Source organism: Phaethon aethereus (assembly GCF_964289735.1).
Source record: "Phaethon aethereus genome assembly, chromosome: 2".
Lineage (NCBI taxonomy): Eukaryota > Metazoa > Chordata > Aves > Phaethontiformes > Phaethontidae > Phaethon > Phaethon aethereus.
Genome location: NC_138582.1, coordinates 167,073,440 through 167,096,361, shown reverse-complemented (window position 1 = coordinate 167,096,361; position 22,922 = coordinate 167,073,440). Strand labels below are relative to the sequence as shown.

Below are 22,922 nucleotides of genomic sequence, written 5' to 3'. Positions count from 1 at the left end.
TTAATCCTGGTTGCTGCTTAAAGTAGATGAAGGTAATTCTGAACTCTGCTACCAAAGTTATTTAGATGGCAGGTATGGTTCCATGCCAGAAAAGGGGATAAATCCTCTAAAGCAGGCAGTGCTCTGGTTAGAGTCACTCAGCTGTGGGAAACTCCCTGCACCATAAATGCCTTTTCTTTCAGTAAAAGTATTTTTGTCTGTGTTTCACTCTGTGGCCCTGTTTATCTTCTCCATAATTTTATTTGTGAGGTAGATCAGACTATTGACTTACTCAGCTTTCTCCTGATTCCATTTGGTTGATACTACCCTCAGCAGGGAAGTATGTGGAAAGCAAGTCCAGGTATTTGAGGTAGCAGGATGTAAAGCAGGTCCATGCAACGTCTGGCTTCTAGTGTAAGTCGCATAGGTGGAGCATAACCTGACAATGACCACAAGCTACTGATGATAACTAAGCTTCACCTTTTTCACCCTCAGGAGTTCTACACAGATTTTTCCCAATGCTGCCTCTATGTGTAAATTAAATGGCAATGAAATACAGAATCATAGAAAAACAGGTTGGAAGAAACTTCTGGAGATGTCTAGTTTAACTGCTGTTCAAAGCAGGGCTGGGTTCAAAGTCAGGCTCAGGGACTTGTCCAGTGAGGTAGGGAAAATCCCCAAGCTTATTTTTAAAATTGATTAGTTCCTTGCGGCACTGATAGAAACTCTTTTCCTTAAATAATGTAGAATACATTGTAGTTCCTTCCAATTTCGATCAGAAGAGATGTGCTAGCATGGTACAAGACAATGTTGGTTTCCTTCATTACTGCTGGAATTCTTTCTGCCTCCAAATAGGGAAATTTCTAGATTTTTGATAAATATTTGGGTGTTCAGTAGGTCACTGCAAAACTTAGAATTCTTGTAGAGCCATACCCATACCTAAGTTTTAGTTCAAGCCTTATAAGGATGATGTGATTTTGCAGTCCAGCTGCATTTTATCATCAGACCTATCACTGACTCACAGGCGGGTGTGCAGGAATCACTGTTTTCAGGACACGTTTCTGTCTGTACGTTTCACTGGCATGCTGAATTTTTTCATGTGAATTGAAAGAAAAGTCTGTGGGGTCTGTCTACTGCTCAGCCAGTATTATTGACAGCTGCAGGTACTTGGGGAATATTATTCTGTCCACCCTTACATGCTTCACCCAGCTTGTTTCAAAGATTTCAAATGAAAATTAATAAAGCCTTTATTAAGTCTGTCAAACACCTTATGTATCTGTTCTTGGAGTCGAAGAAAAATTGAACCATTTCATACAAAAACTTTCAGCCTTTCACAGACTAGAACTTGTTTTTTTCTGGAAAGCACAAGATCCAGTCAATTGCTTTAATCAGCTTATCTGGAAAAGAGTGTCTTGTTTGCTGCTTTCCATCTAAAAAAGAAGACCAACAGGACAGAAATTACACACCCTTAAGCATTTCAACTGCAGGTACCTTTAGCTCAATCCCTCTACCTCTGCTTTCATTAGAGTGTAAATTGCATTAGCCCTAACAATAATCTTTTCCTTTCCTTTTCTTATCTCAGTGTGCAATGCTACATTTATTGACAAACAGCCAATACTCAGGGAACTCAATTTCTGAGCAAAAAATTCTTTATTACCAATTCTCTGATAAATAAGCATGAAATTATGCATTCCTTTTCTGCTATCATAACTCATTCTCTGGTATCTTCATAGTAAAATTAGCTACTTTCACCGATACTCCAGCATGACTTTAAATGAAAAACTTCCTCTTATGAAGGTTTTGCCAGTAGAGCTGGTTCTTCACCTTCACACTTTATGGTGGGAAGATGAAAACCTGAATACATATTAATTCTCCACTTAGAATAAACAAGGGCAGGGTTCCCCTTCCATTGCCAGATAGTGTGGTACATCACGTTCTTCAAGATGTTCTTAAAAAAAGCGATGGAGAAAGTCATTGACAGGAACATCTTACAAGTCAGTACTGCGCTTTGAGAAGATCATTGTCTTTCTTACAGTGTGGTCTCTGTGGCAGAGTACTGGAAAATGTGAAAGTAGAGGCAGTGCAAAGGGAAATGGATGGGTCTCTGAGCAAGCAACAAGTCCTGCTGAATGATTTCCAGTACCAACCAGTGTGTTGTTGTGCTCTGATGTATCATTTGTTTGTAATCATTGAATGCTATGCCATTATTCCTATTTTCTGATTTTCTAATTGTGTTTGTAACCTTATTTTCAAGCATGTGGTGAGACAACTGCTTTATGTTATTACTTACCAACATGGCTGCTCCTTTAACTCCTGTAACAGAGGTCTGGGATGTGATGCCAAAAGCCCATGGATCCGAATCTGAGCCCATCGGTAACTTTACAGAGGATAGGTAAGAGGATCAGGGAAGGTAAAAAGGGATTGTGTAGGGAGTGATAACCATTTGCTTATGTTTCACAGCTTTTCAGCTTGAGGTCTGCAGATCCCAGGTATGCTAAGGGAGATAGGGCTTGGATGGCTCAGCTTCTCCCTACAAATTACCTAGAATAAAAACGCTGCTGTGCAAAGGGTAGTTTTCAGCTGAGACAGCAACTCAGTACTGGCTGGATTAGAGAATTAGGAGACTAGATGGATGAAAAGATGGTTAAGAAATGCAGAGTGGTGAGCAACCACCATAAAAATCTTTTCTCTGCCTGAAAGATCTGAAAGGAAATTTCTGTAAGTGATTCGATAGCTTCATCGCTGCTAAGATGAACAAAGTGTTGGAATTTTACGGGAATGCCTTTATATTTTGATGAGACATTTCCCTTGGTAATCCACAGGCTGAGTCCACTCACTTTGCCACCTTTCCTGCAGAGTCCATGGAAACATCACAGTGGAGCTAGTAATGAAGTATTTGGACCCAGAAGCCAAATCTTTTTTACTGGTGATGTGCACAGCCTTACCCCTCGGAGGACTTTGGAGAGTCCACTGCTTAACTTCATCTGACCCTTCAGGTGGGAGGTTTCAATACTAACATATGATATCTAGCCTGGAAAAGGTTAAACCATCCTAATCTAAGGTGGCATAAGTAAGGCCATTATTTCTTTGTAGAATAAGTTGTGAACCCCCGAAAATGACTCTTAGTGGAAATGGAGACCGTTGGAGATAAAGACATCTGACGCAAAGGACTCCCATGGAAAGGGATTATGACTGATTGTCAGAAGGGCTAAGGAAGTGAACACAAGCAATCTTGGCTGAGCCACAGTAAGCCCGCTGGCATGTATTTTAATTAGATACCAACTGAGTGCATGAAGCATTACTCTGTAAAATTTCATACCCGAAGCTATCAAATTTGAAACTGCTGTAGCTGATTGCTGAAATATTTAGGAGCGAATTCACATGAATGACTGAAAGGTCCTACAACTCTCCTGCCTGTAAGAGCTCTAACATAAAATAAGGCAACACACGCAACTTTGATTCAGATTCTGGGAGGCAGATGTTCGTCATAGGGAAGTATTGCCAAAGGTGGCACTAATTAATTGCTGTGAATAAGATGAGCGTCAGAAATCAAATGCTGTCGTGCCTAAGGATGATGCCTGTCAGTAAGGATTTAAGCATGTTGGACCAGATCTTCAGTCACTGTAAACTGTCATAATACCGTGGCAATGAAAACCAGCTAAGTATATGGCAAGTAATAAAACTTGCAGTGCAATTTCTTCTCTCATGGAAGATTGGATGGGATTCATCTCATCTAACTTCAGTTATCTACAGTGCAGCTGTTCCCATCTGAACTCACTGCTCTCAGCGCCTTTCATAGTCAAGGGAAGGAGCAGACAGAACTGGGATGTGCGTCAAGAGACTGCAGACGTTGAGTTTAGGGTGTTGTAAAGTCAAGCTGGACTCCTCTAACTGTATTGATTAGATGTCCACTGACTGTAAAGTGTGAGGAACCAGATCATCTGTAGGTACATTACAAATAACAGATTTTATTCAGCCCAGTCCTACCTATGATGGCAGTTTGTTGAGTCAGAAAATATCCTGGAAACCAGTGTCTCATTTCCTATGTCCTTTTTTAAAAGTTCAGTGTCTTATACTGGACATGTTATGAATAGCTTATGCAGAGACTGAAAAGTTAATAGGAACCTCTGCTTAGTATTCAGTCTGTCTGCTTGCATTTATTTCTATTATCAGCATAATTTCAAGACCTATAGTTTACCAAATGGAGTATTGTACTGCCACTGACTCTAGTTAAACAGCAAGACTGAGATGACTGAAGGGCAAGAAGTAAAAAGAAAAAAAACATTAAGTACAAATTCCTTGGTTTTATTCCCTAGCCAAAGATAAGTCATTTGTTTGACTATCAGCTTCTCGGCAGTGAGATTTTTGCAAACAATTTATATACTAATAATGCAATTCTGCAAAAGCAAACTCTACAGTCACATTCAGTAACTTCAGGGTAAGTTTTATGACTATGAGTCCAGTCTGACAGTCCTGATTCACACGGATACCTAATTCTAATTTATTTTGCATGGATACTTAGCTCACTGAAGTAAGGCTGATCCTTACACACAAATGCATATGCTTACACATCCAACATAGCTTCAAGTGGCTAACTTTAGGCACCCAGAATGGAAAAAATGCAGCAAGCACAAGCTGAAATAGAAGGCAGTTATTCTTGGGAAAAGAGTAATGCTTTTCTTTCAGGGATGACACAGCACTATTAGGCTACAGAGATGAAAAGAGAAATTATATTGACAGCTGAATTCTAGGCAAACATGTATAGAAAATCCCCATTTTACGAATTCTTCCACTCTCTAAGCCTGGTTCTCCTGTGTATATCTCCAGTATTACTTCACTGAAATACACATGGCTACAAAGTACAAAGTATGAGGTATTATTGCTGTGACTGACAAACAAATATTTGTAAAACTGCATCTGATTCATTTACCTGCCTAGTGCTGAGTCAAATTTTAGAGGCTCCTCCGCTAAAGCTGACAGTGTCAGGCAACTACATGAAGAAATATCATGAACATTTTTTTCTTGTTCATTTGCTTGCTGTGCTGTGAGCTTGCAAACAATTCTCAGGGAAAAAAGAAAAAAAAGCGGTTTTCAAATATTTCACTACAAAAGCTAAATAAGCAGTGTTGTTGGATGATGGCAAGAAATAAAAGAAACATTGCATCAGCAAAAAGTCTTTCTAAGGAAATTCCTGACACGCTGAGTGTGGTGCTGTGACAGCCCCTACAAGGAAATCCTAAAGTGACTCGGGAGTTCTGGGGCCAGAAATTGCTGACAACTCAGCTACTAAAATAATTGAGACCTCAAAGAATTTCAAGCAGCCTGCTCAAGGGGAGGACCCTCTCAAAACTTCCTTTGGTGAAACTGCACTTGAGCAAGGAAGCTTTCAAAGGCAGTGATGAAGCTTGTCAGAAATGACAGACTAAAATGTAGGGAAATCAGTGAAGAGCTAATTGAATTACCATGTTCTGGCTGCAGTCACCTGCCGTGTGCGTATATTCGTCCACAGCAAACAGAGACTAAGCACCTTAACTTGTCTGTTTTCCTGAGACTTGTGATGGGCTGGGAGTATGCAAACTGTGAAAACATAGTTCAGCTGACATGCAGCATGGGATTCAGCACAAATACTAAGACACACTGTGTTTAGATGTCTCCGTGTGAGCTAGGTCCCTCACTCTAGTTACAGGAGATCTACTCCATACAGCCAGTGGAACACAGAGAGAGAACCCCAAAGAGATATCTTTAATAGACAGGAAAGTACCTCTTAGGTTTCATTGGGTTCACTAGTAGATCTCCACTGACTATGATATGAGCTCAGCGTTAAAACATGGAGACACCTACATTTATTTTTCTCGGTCCATGAGAGAAGTCCTGTCCATAGTAATCCATTCAAACTGCAGGACTTGACTGGGTGTCTCAGCTTCAGTTCAGAATGGAAGCTACTATAGCATGAAAAATGACATTGAAAGCTAGAGATGAACAAGTTATTTGAGCCAAACACATATCTTGCAGAAAACAAAAATCCAGACAGATTAATTGAATCAAAAAAATCCAAAGAGATAGGAAAAATAGGAGAGGAGAGGAATAAGGGTTATATGAATCTCTTTGCAAACCAGTAAGTCTCTCATTTGCACACTGTATGTTCACAAAAGTATTGTAACAAGAGTTCTTCCTGTTGAGGCCTTAGTAGTAACCTATAAAATTATTCCAAGTTAAAAGGATTGGGGGTTTGGTCCTCAAGCTTGGTTATTTATTTTTCTTTAAAACTTTTGATATAAAAAGATCACCCCTTGGAGAATGAGCATTGTTTGAAGACATTGCCTGTGAACTGGGAAAACAGAAATAAAATTTAGGAAACAACACTGAAAACTACATCCTGCAAAAAGCACTACAACAGAAGAAAAGATGTCAGATTTAACTGTAACCAATGGATCAACGTTGGATGCAGAAAGTGTGGGTCTCAATCTTCATTTGATTGGCTAGTGTCAGATCCCTTTCAGCATCAGTGTGGTAAAATACAAGCTAACACTGCAACCTAAATGCAAAATGCAGAATATATTTCTGATAAAAGAGTGAAAGAGAGAGGCTAAATCAGACATTTCTTTCTGCTATGTGAAAATCCAAGATTTACTTCCACAGAAGTAGCTTGAAAGTTATTTGGAAGTAATCAAGGCGTACCAAGGATCCATCAAAATGTCAGATGTACTTAGAGGGTATCAGTGTAGCTTGAACTTCTGAAGTCAAATTAGGCAGTTGCTCTCAGGACACATTTTCCTCCTCCCCCATTTGTAAAGGGAAGCATTTCCTGATAATACATTTAACCATATTTTAAAGTCCCACTGAAGTAACTGCAAACATGGTACAGGTTTATAGAGGTTTCAGTACTTGTCTAAGTATGGGTGGGCCAAAGCAAGCACAACTAATGATTTCCTGAATTGGGATCTGTGTCACCATTTGTGTAATCACTAGTTCCTCCTTCTCCTCCATGTGATCCATGTAAAGAGGAGCAATTTATCCTTCTGGTGAGGCAGAGGAGTAATTTCTTGGATAACCAAGGAAACCATGGGAGGAAGACACCTCAAGACATGAAATACACAGATGGCTGCACAGTAAGTACGTGCCACAGATCTCTGGATGATGCAAGTACCACTCCACATTTGCCCTGTGCTTGTAATCATCTCTCTGCAGTAAGTACTGGTCTAACTATCTTTTTTAACCTTTTCCTGACAAGTCCAACTACCCTCCCATCACATAGGATATGGACCAGCTGGGAGTGCATTGACGTAGGTACTTTTTCACCTAGAGAAAGGCCAAGAAAAAAGTGTTGTCCTGCAGTCAATACACCCAGTTTTTTGCATGAGATGTCTGCCAGGCACTGATGTCTACAGTCCCTTCCACAGGACAAGGACAGGACAGCCTAATAATGGTGATGATTTAATGACAGTTGTGGTCTGTGATAGGATCTTCTCCCCCCCCTTGTCCCAGCGTGGGATACCTGATCTTAAAACCTTGCTGGGATATATTGCCTTTCTTTGCCCTCCAAGAAGGGTCCTGGGCTGTAAGGAGGCTCCACGCCTGATCGTTTGGACAGGAAATTTGTCTCTGAAACTGCTTTGCCAGAGAACTTCAGGACCTCCTCAGAGCAATGCTGTCCAGGCTGCCAGTAGTCCTTCACAGCCTGCCTGCCAGCTGGAGCGAGGCACCTGGAAGTCTGACCGCAAGGCGCCCAGGCCGGCGTCCCCGACGCGGCAGCGCGGCTGTCCCCAGCCAGCGAGGGAGAGGGGAGCGTGCGGCCGTGCCCACAGCCACCAGAACGATCGGCCCAGCCTGTGCGGGCTCGGTGCTCGCTTAGGTCTGCGGGACCCCAGGGAGCGATGAGCTGGCTGCATCGCCTTGGCAAGAGGACGTGCAAAACGCTAAGCTGGGGATACTGTCGCGAGGAAGAGCCCTGTGTTATTCCATGAGAATACTCTGTCCACATGAGTTCCACGGTAAAGAAAGTCAGAAAATCTATTTTATGCTGAAAGAGTGATGTTTCCACCTCATTTTGCTTCTCTCCCCTCAATTCCAAGGTTTATACTATGCCCCAGAGACTCACTATTAGGGACCATTTCAAACAATGGAACTTTCTTTAAATATCACCATTTTCTCCTCCATTCTACTAACATTCTTCATTCAAGTGTAATTGCAAGTACTAGCTTACTGAAGAGGAAGAAACTATGTGCTTTTACTTTGTTAGAGTGATTTCTGTTACCCTGAGCTGTGCTCGTTACCAACTCTGACCCACCATTATTTCAGGAAACCATTCCATTCAGTATTAATAAGACCCCTCCAGCTAACTTTCCAACCTTGCAGACATTATTCTGGTTTCAAATGTCATCCTGTGCTCTTTTCCCTATGGCATTCACTCACTCTGCAGGAAGCAGAGGGGACTGCTCCCATTCCCGTTCCCAGCCTGATCTTTTTCAGATCTGGCATACCTAGATCGTTTCACTCGCCTCTTTGAAACGAAGCTGAAACTGGTGCAGACAAAAGCGGCCAAGGCAGTACAAGACTTTCAGAGATTTGTAGCTGTTCTGAGCTGTCACAACATCTCTGGAAGGAGTTTAATTTTATTAGCTTAGGGGATGAATAAAACCTTTGATCCACCCAGATCCTGCACAAGGGACCTAAAACCTGAGGTCCCCAATGGGGGACCCAGTCTGTCCACCTTCCCCAAAAGGCTGCATCATTTGATTGATGACAGTAGGAGTAAAACCTGCATTTTGCACTGAGTGTAGAAAGGGCCTAGGTAGGGGCTGAGACTGGAGTCAGAAACTGAACCCAGGGTTTTTGGATGTTTTGAGCCACTAAGTTCTAGCAAAAAATGCAAGCACCACTCTGCATCCAACCATATGTCTGTGATCACCACATACTCATCTCTTCTTGATCCCAGAGCTTTTTCAGTCCAGGCACAACTTCAAGGAGATACAGAGTGTGCTCATTCAAGATATTCATAGGACGTATGCAGCAGCTGGAGCTCAGCCCCGATAAACTGACCTATTGCTTAAGACCCATGGTGTCCCACTTTGCAGACGAGCAGTCCAATATGTCATCCCCGTCATCGCTCTGCTGGTAACACATCCATAGAAAAGGGCTCTGGAGGTCACCTGGAGGGAAAAATTCGGTATTTTATGTTGGTTCCCTTTAACTGAAAGACATCTTATCCCTCTAAGTGGTCATCCAACCTTTCAGAGAGACAAAGTTGGCACCTGATTCATCCCGTTTCCACCCTTTGGGTACTTTTGTCTTGTGTGATGTTTGTGATTATTATTAAAGCTGTTTATCAAGTTACTTAGTCGTGTTGTTGAAACTCCTCAGGTTTCCAGACATGGTAAGGACCTTACTGTGTTAGATGTTATACCAAGAGCTGGCTATGCCCTTCCTCCAGTGAGGATGCTTTCTGTACAGTTTCACCACTGAGAGCAATAGGAATATTTTCAGGCTTACAGTTGAAGTTATGTCTAAGCCCTTTTAGGAGCTTTAGAAAGAAAAAAGCCCACCACCAAACAAGCAAGGAGAAGTCATCCTTGTATGGGCATGGTTGCAAGCAATATCTGAAAGTCATTTGGGCAAGAACTGAACAACTGGATCCATGCCATGATCCATATGGAGACTCGCTCCATCCAACCGATCATAATTGTCATGTTCTCCTGCATTCCTGACTCTCTGTGTATTGATCTCATGGGTCTTAGTCTGTTATCTAAAAGAACAAGGGTTATGTTTCATACGCCATATCCACATGCATGTGTGTATATCTGCGTCTGGATATGTCTCTCTGTCTCCATTTTAACTCTTTGACCAATTTCACCCATAAAGCCAGACAGTATGAAGAATAATCCTATTAGTTTTATAAATGGAGAAGACTGGGAGAAGAGTCCCAGGCACAACATGGCTGAAGGAAAAGCTGCAACATTAAGGGCTGCAACTTTAAGGGCTGCAACTCAGCCCTTAAAGAACACAAGGGGATCTGAAGGGGAGTGACCTTAAAAGCAACCCAGACAACGAAAAGCTATGGCTGGACTCTGCAGTCAGCTACAAGGGGAAAAGCCCTGGAAAGGAGACTGAGGGAATGATTTGTTTAATCCTTAGATAGTCACAATTTGGGGTTGTTTTGTTCTGTTTCAATGCAGCTTTTAACATTATGAGGCTCTGGTTCTGGACAGCACAATAAACACAGATAAATCATAACAGAAAGTCATGGAGCAGCACGCTGGAAAGCCCTTCTGGTTTCAGGGCAGTTGACCTATGTCTGTGCACATGCAGCTTCAGGCTTCCTTTACCAATTCTCATGAGTTCACATAACCCTGTTGCGTGTGAGTTTGCAGTCCTGGAGGTGGATGTTTAAATGCAATAAAAAATTGTGCTGGATTTATTCCTCCTTTTGCATTTTCATGAAAACATTCATTTTAATTGGAAGCATGCAACTTTGGGTTATGGTTTTGTTTTCTTTTAATAATGAAACAAATGTTGGTGTGCAACTGATAAGGAAGGAAAAACTAGGCAAGCTTAAATATTTAAATGCATTCAAACTGTTGAATAACCAGAGGAAAAGAGAAAATAACGCTGCTTTGTGAAAACTTTTGCCGGTGTGTTAGAAGGATTCCAGGTCCTTTAGTGTATATAAGTGCCCGTCTTCTTGCTGTGATATTCACACTGTATTAAGTGGGATTCCTGCATGTGATTGGGGATGTAAGCCTCCTTGTAGGTCTTTTAGAGAGGGTGAGAACTTAGTGGATTAAAACAAGTTGTTTTATGCCTTTCTGAGCAAATGACAAACAGCAAAATAATTCAGCAAGGCCCCAAAGAAAGATGTCCAGGTGCTTCTGCTTTTAAATAAGGCTTGCTGAGCTTTTGCAAACCCTGAGAATTTGTTGGAACTCTTTCTTCTGTGCCACCATGACCTTTATGCCAATCAGTTTTGATTTAAAAAAAAAAAGACAGGAAGGTGGGGGAAAGGCAGTGTCTCAGGGAGGAAAAGGCACCATCTCCCTGAAAGGAGACCATTGGGAAAAGGTGACTGGGGCAGTCTTTGCCCGTCAGAGGGGACGGGCAGTGTGTGACACCGCTCCCTGTGGCAACCCAGCAGCTGGGCTGGGAAGGAGCAGGTCATGTCTGCTCCTGCTTCAGGATTCTGTCTGAGGCTTCTGTGCCTCAGGACACGGCTGGGCTTTTGGGGACAGTCCCAGCTGCAGCTGTGGGCAGGTACAGCTGCGATTCAGAACACAGCTGGCTGTCCGCTGGGAAGATGAGATGGAGCAGAGGAGAAAAAAATCTTATTAGGCTCATTGCTGGCACAGGGAAGACCAGGGCTTGGCCTGATGCCCACAGTCTAACAATAACACAAACGCATCCCCTGTACGGAGAGGCCTAGCTGGGTGTAGAAGGCAGGGAGTAATTAGTGTCTCAGGCCCAGGAACTTATGGGCCCCAACAGCATCAGGTGTCCAAATCTGTCAGACTCCAATTCCCTTTACCACCAACAGCCACTCTCTAGGGCAACAGAGCAGAGGGCCAGAAGCCTCTGGGGCAAGGGTGTCAGTGTGCGTATGGCATGAAGATATGGGGTGACCTTGTTTTGCGTTTGCTTGCACAGGGGTCTAGGCTGGCAAGTATCCACAGACGAGAAGAGCCGGACAAATGTCTCTTGTTTCAGAGACCAAGTGCATGCAGGCTGCTTCTGGGTTGCCTGGCTAGAAGGGTGCACATTCCCAGCTGAGACATACTGCTGAGGAATCTTACAAGGCTTGGTGCTGGAGAGAAAGCGGAACAGCAAAGGGGTTGCCGCACAGGCTTGGAGGTTTGGAGGAAGGCGTGCTGATGAATTTGGTGACCAACAGCCTGGAATCCTTTTGCCCCTGAGGTACCCAGAAAGCCTGGAGACTTGCTCCTCATTATCTTGGAGGTGGAGGTCCTCACTGCACCTAGTAACATTGCATCTAGGGCTGGGGGGGTGTCCCCTTACTCCTGGAGGACTGGCAGATGGTTCACATTGCACATGGCGTCAGGAAGGATTCCCCCTTCCTTCGCGAGGCTTGTAGGGGATCCACGATGCACTTTGTGCCTGGGCAGTGGGGGAAACACGTTGCTCCTGAAAGTTTACAAGCAATGGAAGTAACATTGCACCTAATGCCTGGTGGGAGGAGGTGGTGGTGAGGGGATTCTTATTGCTCCTGGAGGATTGGGGGCTCTGTCTGCATTGCACCTAATTTTGGAAAGGGGTACCCATTGCACCTAGAGCCCAGGCAGGGGGAATCCTCTTGTTCCTGGAAACTTGGAGGCAGTGGAATCCCCAAGACATGGGGATGGGGTGGAGGAGGATCCCCGTTATTTGTGGAGACTTGTGTGGAAGGCGTCCCCATTGCACCCAGGGCTTGCGGAAAGGGATCTCCATTCCACTCAGTGCTCGGGGAGGGGATGACCCCGCTGCTTCTGCAGGACTGTGGGCAGTGAAGTCCCTATCGCACCCCTTGCCTGGCAGACCGGGGCGGGGGGGATCGCTCTTGCACTCAGTGTAGGGGGAGAGGAAGGGCCCCTTGCTTCGGGAGGCTTTGAGGGTCGCGCTCCCCCGGGGCGCCCCCAGCCGCCCCCATCCCCGAGGCGCCCTGGGCGGAGGGCGGGCTTGGCTCCCGCGCCCGGCTCCCTCCCTCCCTCCCTCCCGGGGGTTTGCCCTGGGACGCGCCGGCGGCGCCGGGGCTGGCTCCTCGGCGGCGGGCAGGGGTCAAGGGCGGCAGCGGGGGGGAGATGCCAGCGCCGGGGCAGCGCGGAGGCTCCGGCTGAGCGGGCAGCGCCGGCCCCCGGGGAGACCCCCCCCCAGCCCCGCCGGCCCCATGGCGGGGCGGGCGCCGCAGCGCAGCCTCCCGGCGGCGGCGGCCGCCGCGCTCCTGCTCTTGCCCGTAAGTGCCGAGACCGGGGAAGGGGTGGCGCGGGGGCAGGGAGGGAGGGCGGGGGACGCCCCACTGCCGCGGGGAACCCACTCGGTCTCTGAGGGCACGGGGGTTGTGGCCCGGTGCCCCACAGGTCCCGCCCGCCTGCAGCTGCTGAGGGACCCGTCCCGGCGGCCGTTACCCGCTCCCTCACGCGTCCCGCCCGTTCCCGGGCTCTGAGGCGCGCCGACCGGGTGGCCGTTACCGGCTCCCTCCCAGGTGCCGTCCATCCCCGGGCCCTGAGAGACCCCGTCCGGGGACCGTTACCCGCTCCCTCGCCGGTCCCGCCCGTCTCCAGGCGCTGAAACACCGCATGACCGCTCACCCCTGGGTCCCCTCAGAGCCCTGGGCTTAACCATGGCCCTTCGTGGTCTCCCCTTCTCTGTGAAGCAGCCACCTCCCCATCCCCTTTCCTGCCAGAGAAGGTCCACCACAGGGACCCACTGGGGCCGCAGCTCCCTGCGCCAGAGGAAAGGGGTTTTCCTGACACCGCCCAGTTCAGCGGGGCAGTGGGTGGCCATGTCTGGTGCCCGTTGTCCCCAGCCTCTTGCCCTGGTCCCTCTCCTCACGGCATGGGCTCAGCATCAGTTGCTCTGTCACTGCAGGGATCAGCAAGCAGCGGCGGCGAAGGGCAGGGCGCAGCCCATGCATCCGTCCAAGTGTTTGCTCTGAGAATCTCTTGAACAAAATGTAAGGGAGGATTTTCCTCGTGGTCCTTCTTCATCACAAGCTTCTCCCTGGGTGATGCTGGGGTGAGGTGGAGATGAGATTGGCCTGTGTCCTGGCCGTAAAACAGTCCCGACTGTGCTTAAAACAGCTTTCCCAGCCCACACTCCTAAGTCAGACTGACTTCTTTGGTAGCTTGTTTGTTTTAAGTGATAGTTTTAAGTGTGGTAAGTGATACTTGCAATACAAATGTGAGAGATTAAGCAGGAGGTGCATTGATCTCCCACAGAATTTTTAAAGGCTCTTCCCACAGCATTAAAAAAGTGGCAGTGATCCTTCTGGACAGCAGCGGAATTGGCCCATCTTTAACATTGCCTTTGATAAAGAAAGAAAATCTGTTCTATTTCCTTATGTTCTTTTTTTTTTTTTTGTCTTTTTTTTTTTCCCCTCTCTAATTTACAACAAAAAATAGCAGGAAGCCAGGTCTGGGAAAACAAAAGGCTCCAAAGGCAATCAACAGTTTAATGTTAAAAGCTTTGCAGTAGCTTTCCTAGAAGACAGAGGATATTTTCTTAGCTCTGTCAATGTCTTTTTCCCCAGTCAGAGATCAGTGCACCTGGGATCAGAGTGGCATACACACTTGCTGTTTTCAATCCCAAACCAGTTCTTCCAAATCTTTGTTTCTTAGTCCCTCTTCTCTTCCAGGCTAGGTTTTCCCTTACTGATTTCTTTTGGCCCATAAAAATATTTCAGTTTATGTTTAGAGAGGGGAACGTCTTGCCAGTGAGGTTTTCAAAAGTACCCAGGTACTGAGAGTTGCCGGACTAATTCTTTTCAATGAATCAAAAAATGTGTGTCCCCTGTAGATACAATCTATGCACAGTTTTCCCCTGTAAATGTTGGTAGTTGGATTGCTGCTTTAAAAACAAAACAGCTGCCTTAAAAGAAAGAAAGAAAGAAAGTAGCACAGATTAAGAATCAAAATGTCAAGTTTCCATAAAATGCCTTTAGTCTGAGAGAAACGTACTTGGAGCGTATTCCAAGGAGCTTGTTTGGATGCAGCATACTTGTGTCTGATACCGACTCGTGTACGTCTGTGCGGTATGTGGAGGTAACGTGTTGGAAGATGATCTTCAGCCTCATGTATAGAACATCTTTTGTTGCTGCAGTTGTAGCAAAAGCAGAGCTTTTACTTTTCTTTTGGGGTATGTTTTCATCTGCAAATGTTGTTGGTAAATCTCTCTCTGCTTTACAGCTGGACAAGACTTTGCACCAAGAAGCTTAAGAGCAATATTTTAAAACTTTGGCTCAAATCCAAAGCTCTTAAGTTCCTGTTCAACTTGAAAACACTTGAAAGTTGACTCGAAGTCAATGGCTCTATTCACATTTGTGGGTTTGAGAAAAGGCATAGCTGCTTGTGGGAGCAGGCCCTTAAGCGATTAAGGAAGCTTAAGTTTTCACAGCAGCTGAGCAATTGCGTTTTATGGGAACTGCAGGTTTGCAACACTTACGAAATGAGGCAACTTTCTAGTACAGAATTAAATATTCCATATGAAAATGCTGATGCAAATGAACTGTTGGATTTCACAGGGCTGGTCAGCAAAAAGGTGAAGACTTGCACAGCATGCTCTGAGTTTTGTGTTCTCTTAAAGGGTTTCTGTACCTATGATACATGGGAAAATGCATTTACTTGAATGTGAAAAAAACTCAAACAAACCATAAAACAAAGGCAGATGACTCTTTTGACATTTTGATATAGAGTCCTTGCTGAGCTCACGTAATTTGGAGGAGGGGGGATTATTCATCAAAAACAAAAACAAAGCTTGCTGTAATTCATATGCTCTCCTGAAGCTGTTAAAACAAACAGAGCAGTTTGAGTACATCAGCCGGTGGTGACAAGTTAAATAATATTCCTGGTCTGTGACTGCCAAAATTCAGTCCTACTGTGAATTAATGCAGCATAAACATCTCATCATGAGAAGTTTTTCCTGGTGTAGAACTTTGGCAGGGTTTAAATCTGTAGCCAACTTGTGGTAATTACTGGATGTTTGAAGGAGGTGGTTGTATGCGAGAACGGCTGATGTTGGCTGACTGGTAGTTTTGCCGTGAAACGTTTCAGTGATATTCATAGCTGCCCTTAGCTAGAGAGAAAGCAACCTTTAACTTTTGTTCATATAAGGCATCTGCTCACATATTATTATTCTGTCAAGGGCGGCTGAGAAATAATGATTAAGTCCTCTAAACTCTGTGGCCTTCACATTGCAAACCAGAGTGCAGTTGTGCCAGCCCCACTTCTCTCATGCCTCTGCTGAAGCTGGTGGAGGAATTCAGTGCAGAGTTCTCATTGCAGAGTGTGCGCTATCAGGTGCATAGTTGTTTAGTTTCAGTCTCATAGGTTGTATCTCTACTAGTACGTTAAGGTTGCTGGTACAGCTCTTCAGCCTTCAGGCCAAGTGCCAGAGAATGGCTTTTGCCCGTAAGTACTAAGCTCCTTCAGCTTCTAAAATGGGGAGACTGTGTGCGAACTGTCCATTGAGAATGGTTCATGGTGCAGCCTAACTCCCAGATCATTCCCAGACCTCTTTTGAGATACCACCAGACTGCTTGGGGCAAAAATGTGGCCAGGAACTATTCTAAAACTTTGACAGTATAAATGATTAAGTACTTAAAACAGACCTTTGCACTGTTTGGTTTATTAGCTTAGATGGAGTATGCTGTACTCCCATTGATCAGGGCTCTCCATGAGTGCCTGAGGGAGGCATTTTCCTCTAAGACAAGCTCTTCACTGCTATGAATTCAGCGATCAGCTTGCTTTGTGCTAGAGATTACTGTGGGGTCCCACTGGTGATGTGATGATCTGGGAGATTCACAATGAGAAAAGCAGGGTAGTGGATACTATCAACTTTTGAAGGAAGAGTGTTTCTCTTCTCTTTTTGTTTTCATTTTGCCCTATATATTAGTAAACCAAATATTAAAAAAAATTATATTAGAACAAATACTTGCACATATCTAGATTTTTTTAATAGTTCTGCAGATTTTGTTTTTTAGGGAAGGGGAGAGGTGAGTAAATGTAGACAGTAAAAACATGCGACACACACTGCTGAATTTGATCCTTTTTAGTTTATGTCACTTTAAGGTTTGCAGCACTGCAAACCCAAGAAGGAGGCTTTGGGGAAAAGATGGTTTACTTTAGATTAAAATTTTATCCAGTAAATGACATTTCTGCAGGAATTTACTTTTCTACTCTGTGTCTATAAATTGAAACAGATCAAATCTTGATCATGTGAATGTCCTTCTTTCTTTTAACCTACACAAGTTTTACTCCCAAATGTAGTCTGTTCTCCCTTAAAGCCCTTTCCAACCTAAATGATTCTATGAAAGTGCAAACGTTAATTCTTGGATGTAGAGCTGGAGCTGTCCAGCGAGCCACATGGCACCTCCTTGCCTCCTGTAGACACGCAATGACATGGATCAAAGCACTGCATAAACGTTGCCTTTGCCTCCTTATCTTCCTATTCATAGCAACCAGCCTTGGCAACTAAACACTTCCTGCTGGTTTGCTTTATCAAACTGTTTCTTTATACAGAATTACTTTCTTTTACTGCTAACCTTTTTTAAAATCCTAATAGCTTTGAAAATAACTATTTTTGATTTGAGCTGGCAAGTGTTGGGTGAAGAGCTTTATGTGTTTTAATTTTTTCTCTGAAGAGTTGGATAAATTTTGCTACGGCTGTTATTACAAGAGAAGACAAATAGAAACTAGACATTTACCATTGCACTCAGTCAGCTAACAAGTACTGTCCTCCAGGTGAATGGCTGCTTGAATTTCATTATTTATGTCCAAATGTATGAAAATTTCATTTCCAGTTTCAGGTGCCAGTGTGGGGATAATTGCAATGCTCTTTGACATGTAGTGTGTCATGCTTTCGTAAGTACTGATCAGTTCTCTGGGTCTGGGACCACTTGGGTTGGCTCTCAGAAGCAGAATTTCTGCTGGCTCTAACACAATCTTGACAAAGGCTGTGCCATTTGGGAAGTGCTGTGGCAGTGACGGTGGCGTTCTGAGAAAGCCAGTTCCCAGAGATGGTTTTCAACATCCCGTCCTGACCTCTGGCTCACAAGTACCTCACTGCTGAGCAAGTGAGCCCACGTTGAGAGTCAGGTGCTGGGAGCGTGCTGCTCCTGCCCATGCATGTCTCGTTCCCCAGATTGACACCTCTATTGTGGAGCTCAACGGGCGGAGAACTTGGAAGCTGTCCTTCTCAGGGAATGATCAATTAAACGGCACATGTTTGTACAGAAACGTGGCTTGTTTTCACTAAATAAGAAAGAAAATCCATTTGGTATTTCAAGAGCTGAAAAGTACTTCTTCAACAGAGCTGTAAGAAAGTGAAACTAATTAAAGCTCTATAAACTTTTGCATAATCCTGGCTGAATAACTATCCACTCCGGGTTGTGTATGCTGGGAAAGTAAATAGTGAGCAATGCAGATGGAGATTAAAATACATTAGCTGTCCTCACTGCAATGCTAAACCCTTGCCCTGGTAATAGTAGCTGAAGTGCCAGAGAACTGGAAAGGAGCCACCTGCCTCTGGGAGCTATGGGATAATCTCTCTTGCTGTTACCCAGGTTCCTGGGACGTAGGAGCCTTTCTGAGTGCTGTTATCTCCACGCTGTGCTTAGTTTTGGGAGTGCTGTCCTCTAGCAGGGGTGGCTTTTCCAGAGGAAAGGAAGTTCTGGGAGGAAGGAGGGAAGAAGGCGAAAGCAAATAGAAGGAAGCGTGCTGATGGCTCCAAGCAGGTTGTGTGCGCGGCTGCCAGCCAGGCTCTGCTAGCGGGCGTCTCGGAGCACGGACTGAAGTATCGATTCCCCGTGAGTGGCAGGAGCAGACTCCCACAGCCCAGACATAGCCTGCGTTTCAGGAGGCTCATGCCAGCAGAAGCAGCGAGGTAGCCCGTGAGCCAGCACCCGTGGCTGGCTTTGTAGTGGCCATCTTTGTAGTGTGGCCACTTTGTAGTGTGGCCATCACAGGCGTAACCTTTCTGCTTTCTCAGTTCCAGTCCCCAGGGCTACTTAGAGGAGGGTTGTGCTCCTGCTGTTTCCTTGTTTTGGAGGCAAGGATGTCCAAGGACCAGTCTGCTCCTTCTGTTGTCGATTGACTCTTTCAAAGCAGAGAAGAAGGTTATCCTTCTGGCTGGCAAGAATGATGTCTCAGAGCACATGGAAGGGTTTTGACTAGGCAAGCTCCAAATCAGATGGAGTGAGGATCTTTCCTCATCCTGACTCGTGTCCTGTCTGATGGGAGATCTGCTATTCAGTCCATCTAAAACTTGAGAGTTTCCCAGGTGTAACAAACCCCTGCTTTCTCAAAACAAGTGCCTTTTTATGAATATTTTAAAGTTTTGTCAGACATTCAGTATTTTTTTTCCTTCAGACAGAAAAAAAAAGTAAAAATTTTATCTTGAAATATAAAAATAATTAAAAAATATGTTTTCAAGTATTTGGTATAGTATTTTAATTATGATTAAGTGAACAGAGTCCAAAATATTAGAAACATGAGTGAAAAAACCTCAAAGCCTCTAGATTGCTGATTATTGTTCAAGATACAGACTGTATACTGTTAATTACAGTATTGCAAATAAAAAGGGTTTGTGAGTAACTATTATATATTATTCTTTTTATCATAGGGCCTATATGTCCTAGAATCAAGGAATGAAAAAATAATTTATGCGGGGAGGGACTGCTAGAGGTGTCTTATCCAGCCTTCTTCTCAAAGCAGGGATAATTCCAAAGCCAGATCATGTTGCTCAGAGCCTCGTCCAGTTCAATCTATCCTCACTGCAGTTGAAAGTCTGCAAAGATGCAGATTTCACAACATCTCTGAACCTCTTTTCCAGTGCTCAGGCATTGCCATGGTGCATAATTTTTTCTTCATGTCCTGTAAGATTTTCCCTTGCTGCAGCTTGTCAATGATGCGTGCCTTTTGTCCCTTTGCTGTCAATGTCCGAAAAGAGTCTGACTCCTCTGTAATTCCCCGTCAGGTAGTGAAAGACTGTTTTTAGACCTTCTCTTGTTCCAGTCTTGGAGTTAAATTTCACTGTGATAATGTGCTTTTCAAATACTAAAGGTAGGCTCCAGCCCCAGAGTTGGCAGCTTGAGGAAGAAGCAATGGATGGAAAGAAAGAGAATTAAGAATGAGCCAGTGAGGTGACACTGGTCATCAGCAGTGAACTACCATGAAGTCTTGGGTCAAAGGAGCATGTTATGGAGGATATAGAGGTACCATTGTTGACATTCCATGGACAGTGAGAGTAGATATCACTAGCTGATTAAAGTCTTGATCCAAAATGGGAGATGGTATTTTACCTATTTTGGGTGTGACCATGCTGGCAGAGACCCGAAAAACAAAGATTAGGACCTCACATTAGATGAACTAGAACTGGGAGAGCCTGTGAAGGGAGACCTTGAAGTGTAGGGGCAGTGTGATGATGATGGGTGGGTGAATGATCTTTGCAGAGACTATTCAGATAGATAAAAGTTTGCCTGGGAGAGGTAGCTGAGATACTGGCATTCATTTGGGTAAATGTGACATTTAAACTTGAGCTACTCTGGATTCCCTCTGTGTTCCCTCTCCAGTGCGGAAGTCATCTCATCCTAAAGTACATGTTTAAAGCAGAAGTGATGGATTGTTCCTTGATAGGGCTTCCTTCTTCCACTGCATATTAGGGAGCCTAAAGCAATGCCTTCTGAAATAGGTGGGTGAGGTGAATCACATTTGAACTGCGGAGGGGATTCATACTAATGTGAGTTGGGAGGAAAGAGTAGGGAAGAATTAGTCACAGGTTTGGTGTGAAGACGTAGGAAAAGGGCAGATATGAAGGCAGCACTGCTGTGAAGGGCTTGCTCCCCTTCCAGAGTCTGAATATGATATCCACAGGTTTGGGGAACGAAGAATGAAACTCTTCAAGGGTATGAAATTGAAAAGTCTTTCCATTAAACAATTTTATGTGAAGACAGCCTAGCTATGATTTAAATGCTGCTTTGCTCCGTTTTAATATCTCATGTTGCTTTTGGAGGGCATGGAGACTTGGGGGGTCAAGTCCAGCCCATGAGTGGCCGTAAACAGTTTTGCTTTGTATGCTGTGACTCAGAAAGGCACTTAGCACATGCATGGTTTTCAGTGGATGAAGAACCTCCCTTCTACACCCTTATTCAGCAGAGCATGTAGGCAGATGCTTAATGGAGGCAGGTCTCCAAGTTTCAAAGACAACAGTGAAGTTCAGTGGTGGGCTCAGTGTAGCAGATGCTTGAGGTTTTTTTAATTTATTTCTAAATAAAGATGAATTTAATTTCATGCTTAGAACTGAGCATGTGTTTAGTTGCTGTGTTGAACTGAGGTCCTACTTCCCATTACATGCAGATTTATATTGTCTTTCTCCAGACTTCCTGAAAGACCTGCAGAATGCATGCTGGTCTCTAAGATAATAGAGCAATGTCTCCTGGATCATTTGGCGTTCACTAGCTAGTAGCATTATTTTATCTAGCCACTTGGATTAACTTAGAGACAAGTAATGACAGGGAGCTGAAAGAGCTGAAGAATGACTTGAAAAGGAGACTGTTTTTCTTGAACTGTGCTAGCAGTCTTTCCTTTTACTGTAACCTTAGCTGGCTCAGGTTTCAGGCTGCAGGTTCCTGTGAAAACTTGTATTTAGACCTTCTATCACAAATGGAAATTATTTTTCTGGTGAAGCAGAGCCAAACGATTGTGTACTGCCAAATGCAGCTGCACTAGCAAAGTTACTGAGCTGAGAAAGGCCAAAGATATCTTGAAGCAGAGGACTGACCTTTTTTGGTTCTTCAACAAGCAAAGTATTTCCACCATGCTGGCTCTCTTAGAATTGTCCTTTAATAACCATCTCTTTTGCATACGTCTTGTGTATGAAGTAACCACACGACAGTGAATATAAATCCCTCCTGGCCACAGAAAAGACGGCCTTCCCCTCCTTTCCTAGGCTGTTCTCTGTTTTCCTCTTTAAATAGCATTCTTCGCTCTCCTGATTGTGCATATTCCTTCAGGTGATTAGTAGTCGGCAAATATTCTGGCTCTTCTTACTCTCTTCCATGTATTGCCATCTCTTGTTATGGAGAAAGAGCTTCTCAGATAAATGTTGGCATTTGTTATTAAGTACATTCCACTGAATGCCTGGTGTTTTTCCCAAAGCATCTGTTTTCACACACAAGTACTGGTGATGGCAGGAACCCCTGTAAAATTTGCCAGATGCCCACTTGCCCTGGAAACTGCCTAGCTGTATTCAAACAGGGTATGGGTTTTGACAGTGAGGTGTGGGATTTGCTTTGACCCCACGCAATGCTACAGGCTTGGGGAGGAGTGGCTGGAGAGCTGCCCTGCGGAAAAGGACCTGGGGGTGCTGGTTGACAGCCGGCTGAACATGAGCCAGCAGTGTGCCCAGGTGGCCAAGAAGGCCAACAGCGTCCTGGCCTGTACCAGAAATAGTGTGGCCAGCAGGAGCGGGGAAGTGATGGTGCCCCTGTACTCGGCACTGGTGAGGCCGCACCTTGAATACTGTGTTCAGTGTTGGGCCCCTCATGACAAGAAGGGCATTGAGGTGCTGGAGCATGTCCAGAGAAGGGCAACGAAGCTGGTGAGGGGTCTGGAGAACAAGTCTTACAAGGACCGGCTGAGGGAGCTGGGATTGTTTAGTCTGGAGAAGAGGAGGCTGAGGGGAGACCTCATCACTCTCTACAATGACCTGAACACCCCTGAAAGGGGGTTGTGGTGAGGTGCGTGTTGGTCTCTTATCCCAAGTAACTAGTGATAGGACAAGAGGAAATGGCCTCAGGTTGCTCCAGGGGAGGTTTAGACTAGATACTAGGAAAAATTTCTTGAATGAGAGAGTGGTCAAGCATTGGAACAGGCTGCCCAGGGAGGTGGTGGAGTCACCATCACTGGAGGTGTTCAAAAAATGTGTGGATGTGGCGCTTCAGGATATGGTTTAGTGGGCATGGTGGTGTTGGGTTGACAGTTGAACCTGATGATCTTACAGGTCTTCTCCTTAATGATTCTGTGATTCTGTGATTCGGTGATTTCGCTGCATCAAGCTCTTTCACTAATTATGTTTTCATGGTGAAGTTAGATGCATTTGTTTCCCTAAACTGAGCTTCTATGGACACAAACTGTTTTTACATTTAATTGCACTGCTTCTCTGAGACAGTCCTTCCCAAACATTCAGGTCAATACCTGATCTCATTGTAGAAATGGTGCATTTAGAGATCTTAACTTAATAAGGTTACC

At 44.6% G+C, this 22,922-nt stretch overlaps 1 protein-coding gene across 1 annotated transcript in view; it reads left to right on the top strand.

Annotated features, from left to right (window-relative positions):
• Positions 1-12,847: 12,847 nt before the first annotated feature.
• The window catches only part of CRHR2 (corticotropin releasing hormone receptor 2), a gene marked incomplete at both ends in the record, with an annotated part of 181,638 nt that continues 171,563 nt past the window's right edge, over positions 12,848-22,922 (top strand). Inside the window, one exon of the mRNA XM_082015500.1 lies at positions 12,848-12,913. Coding sequence (XP_081871626.1) covers positions 12,848-12,913 — 66 coding nt within the window. The remainder of the gene's footprint in view (positions 12,914-22,922) is intronic.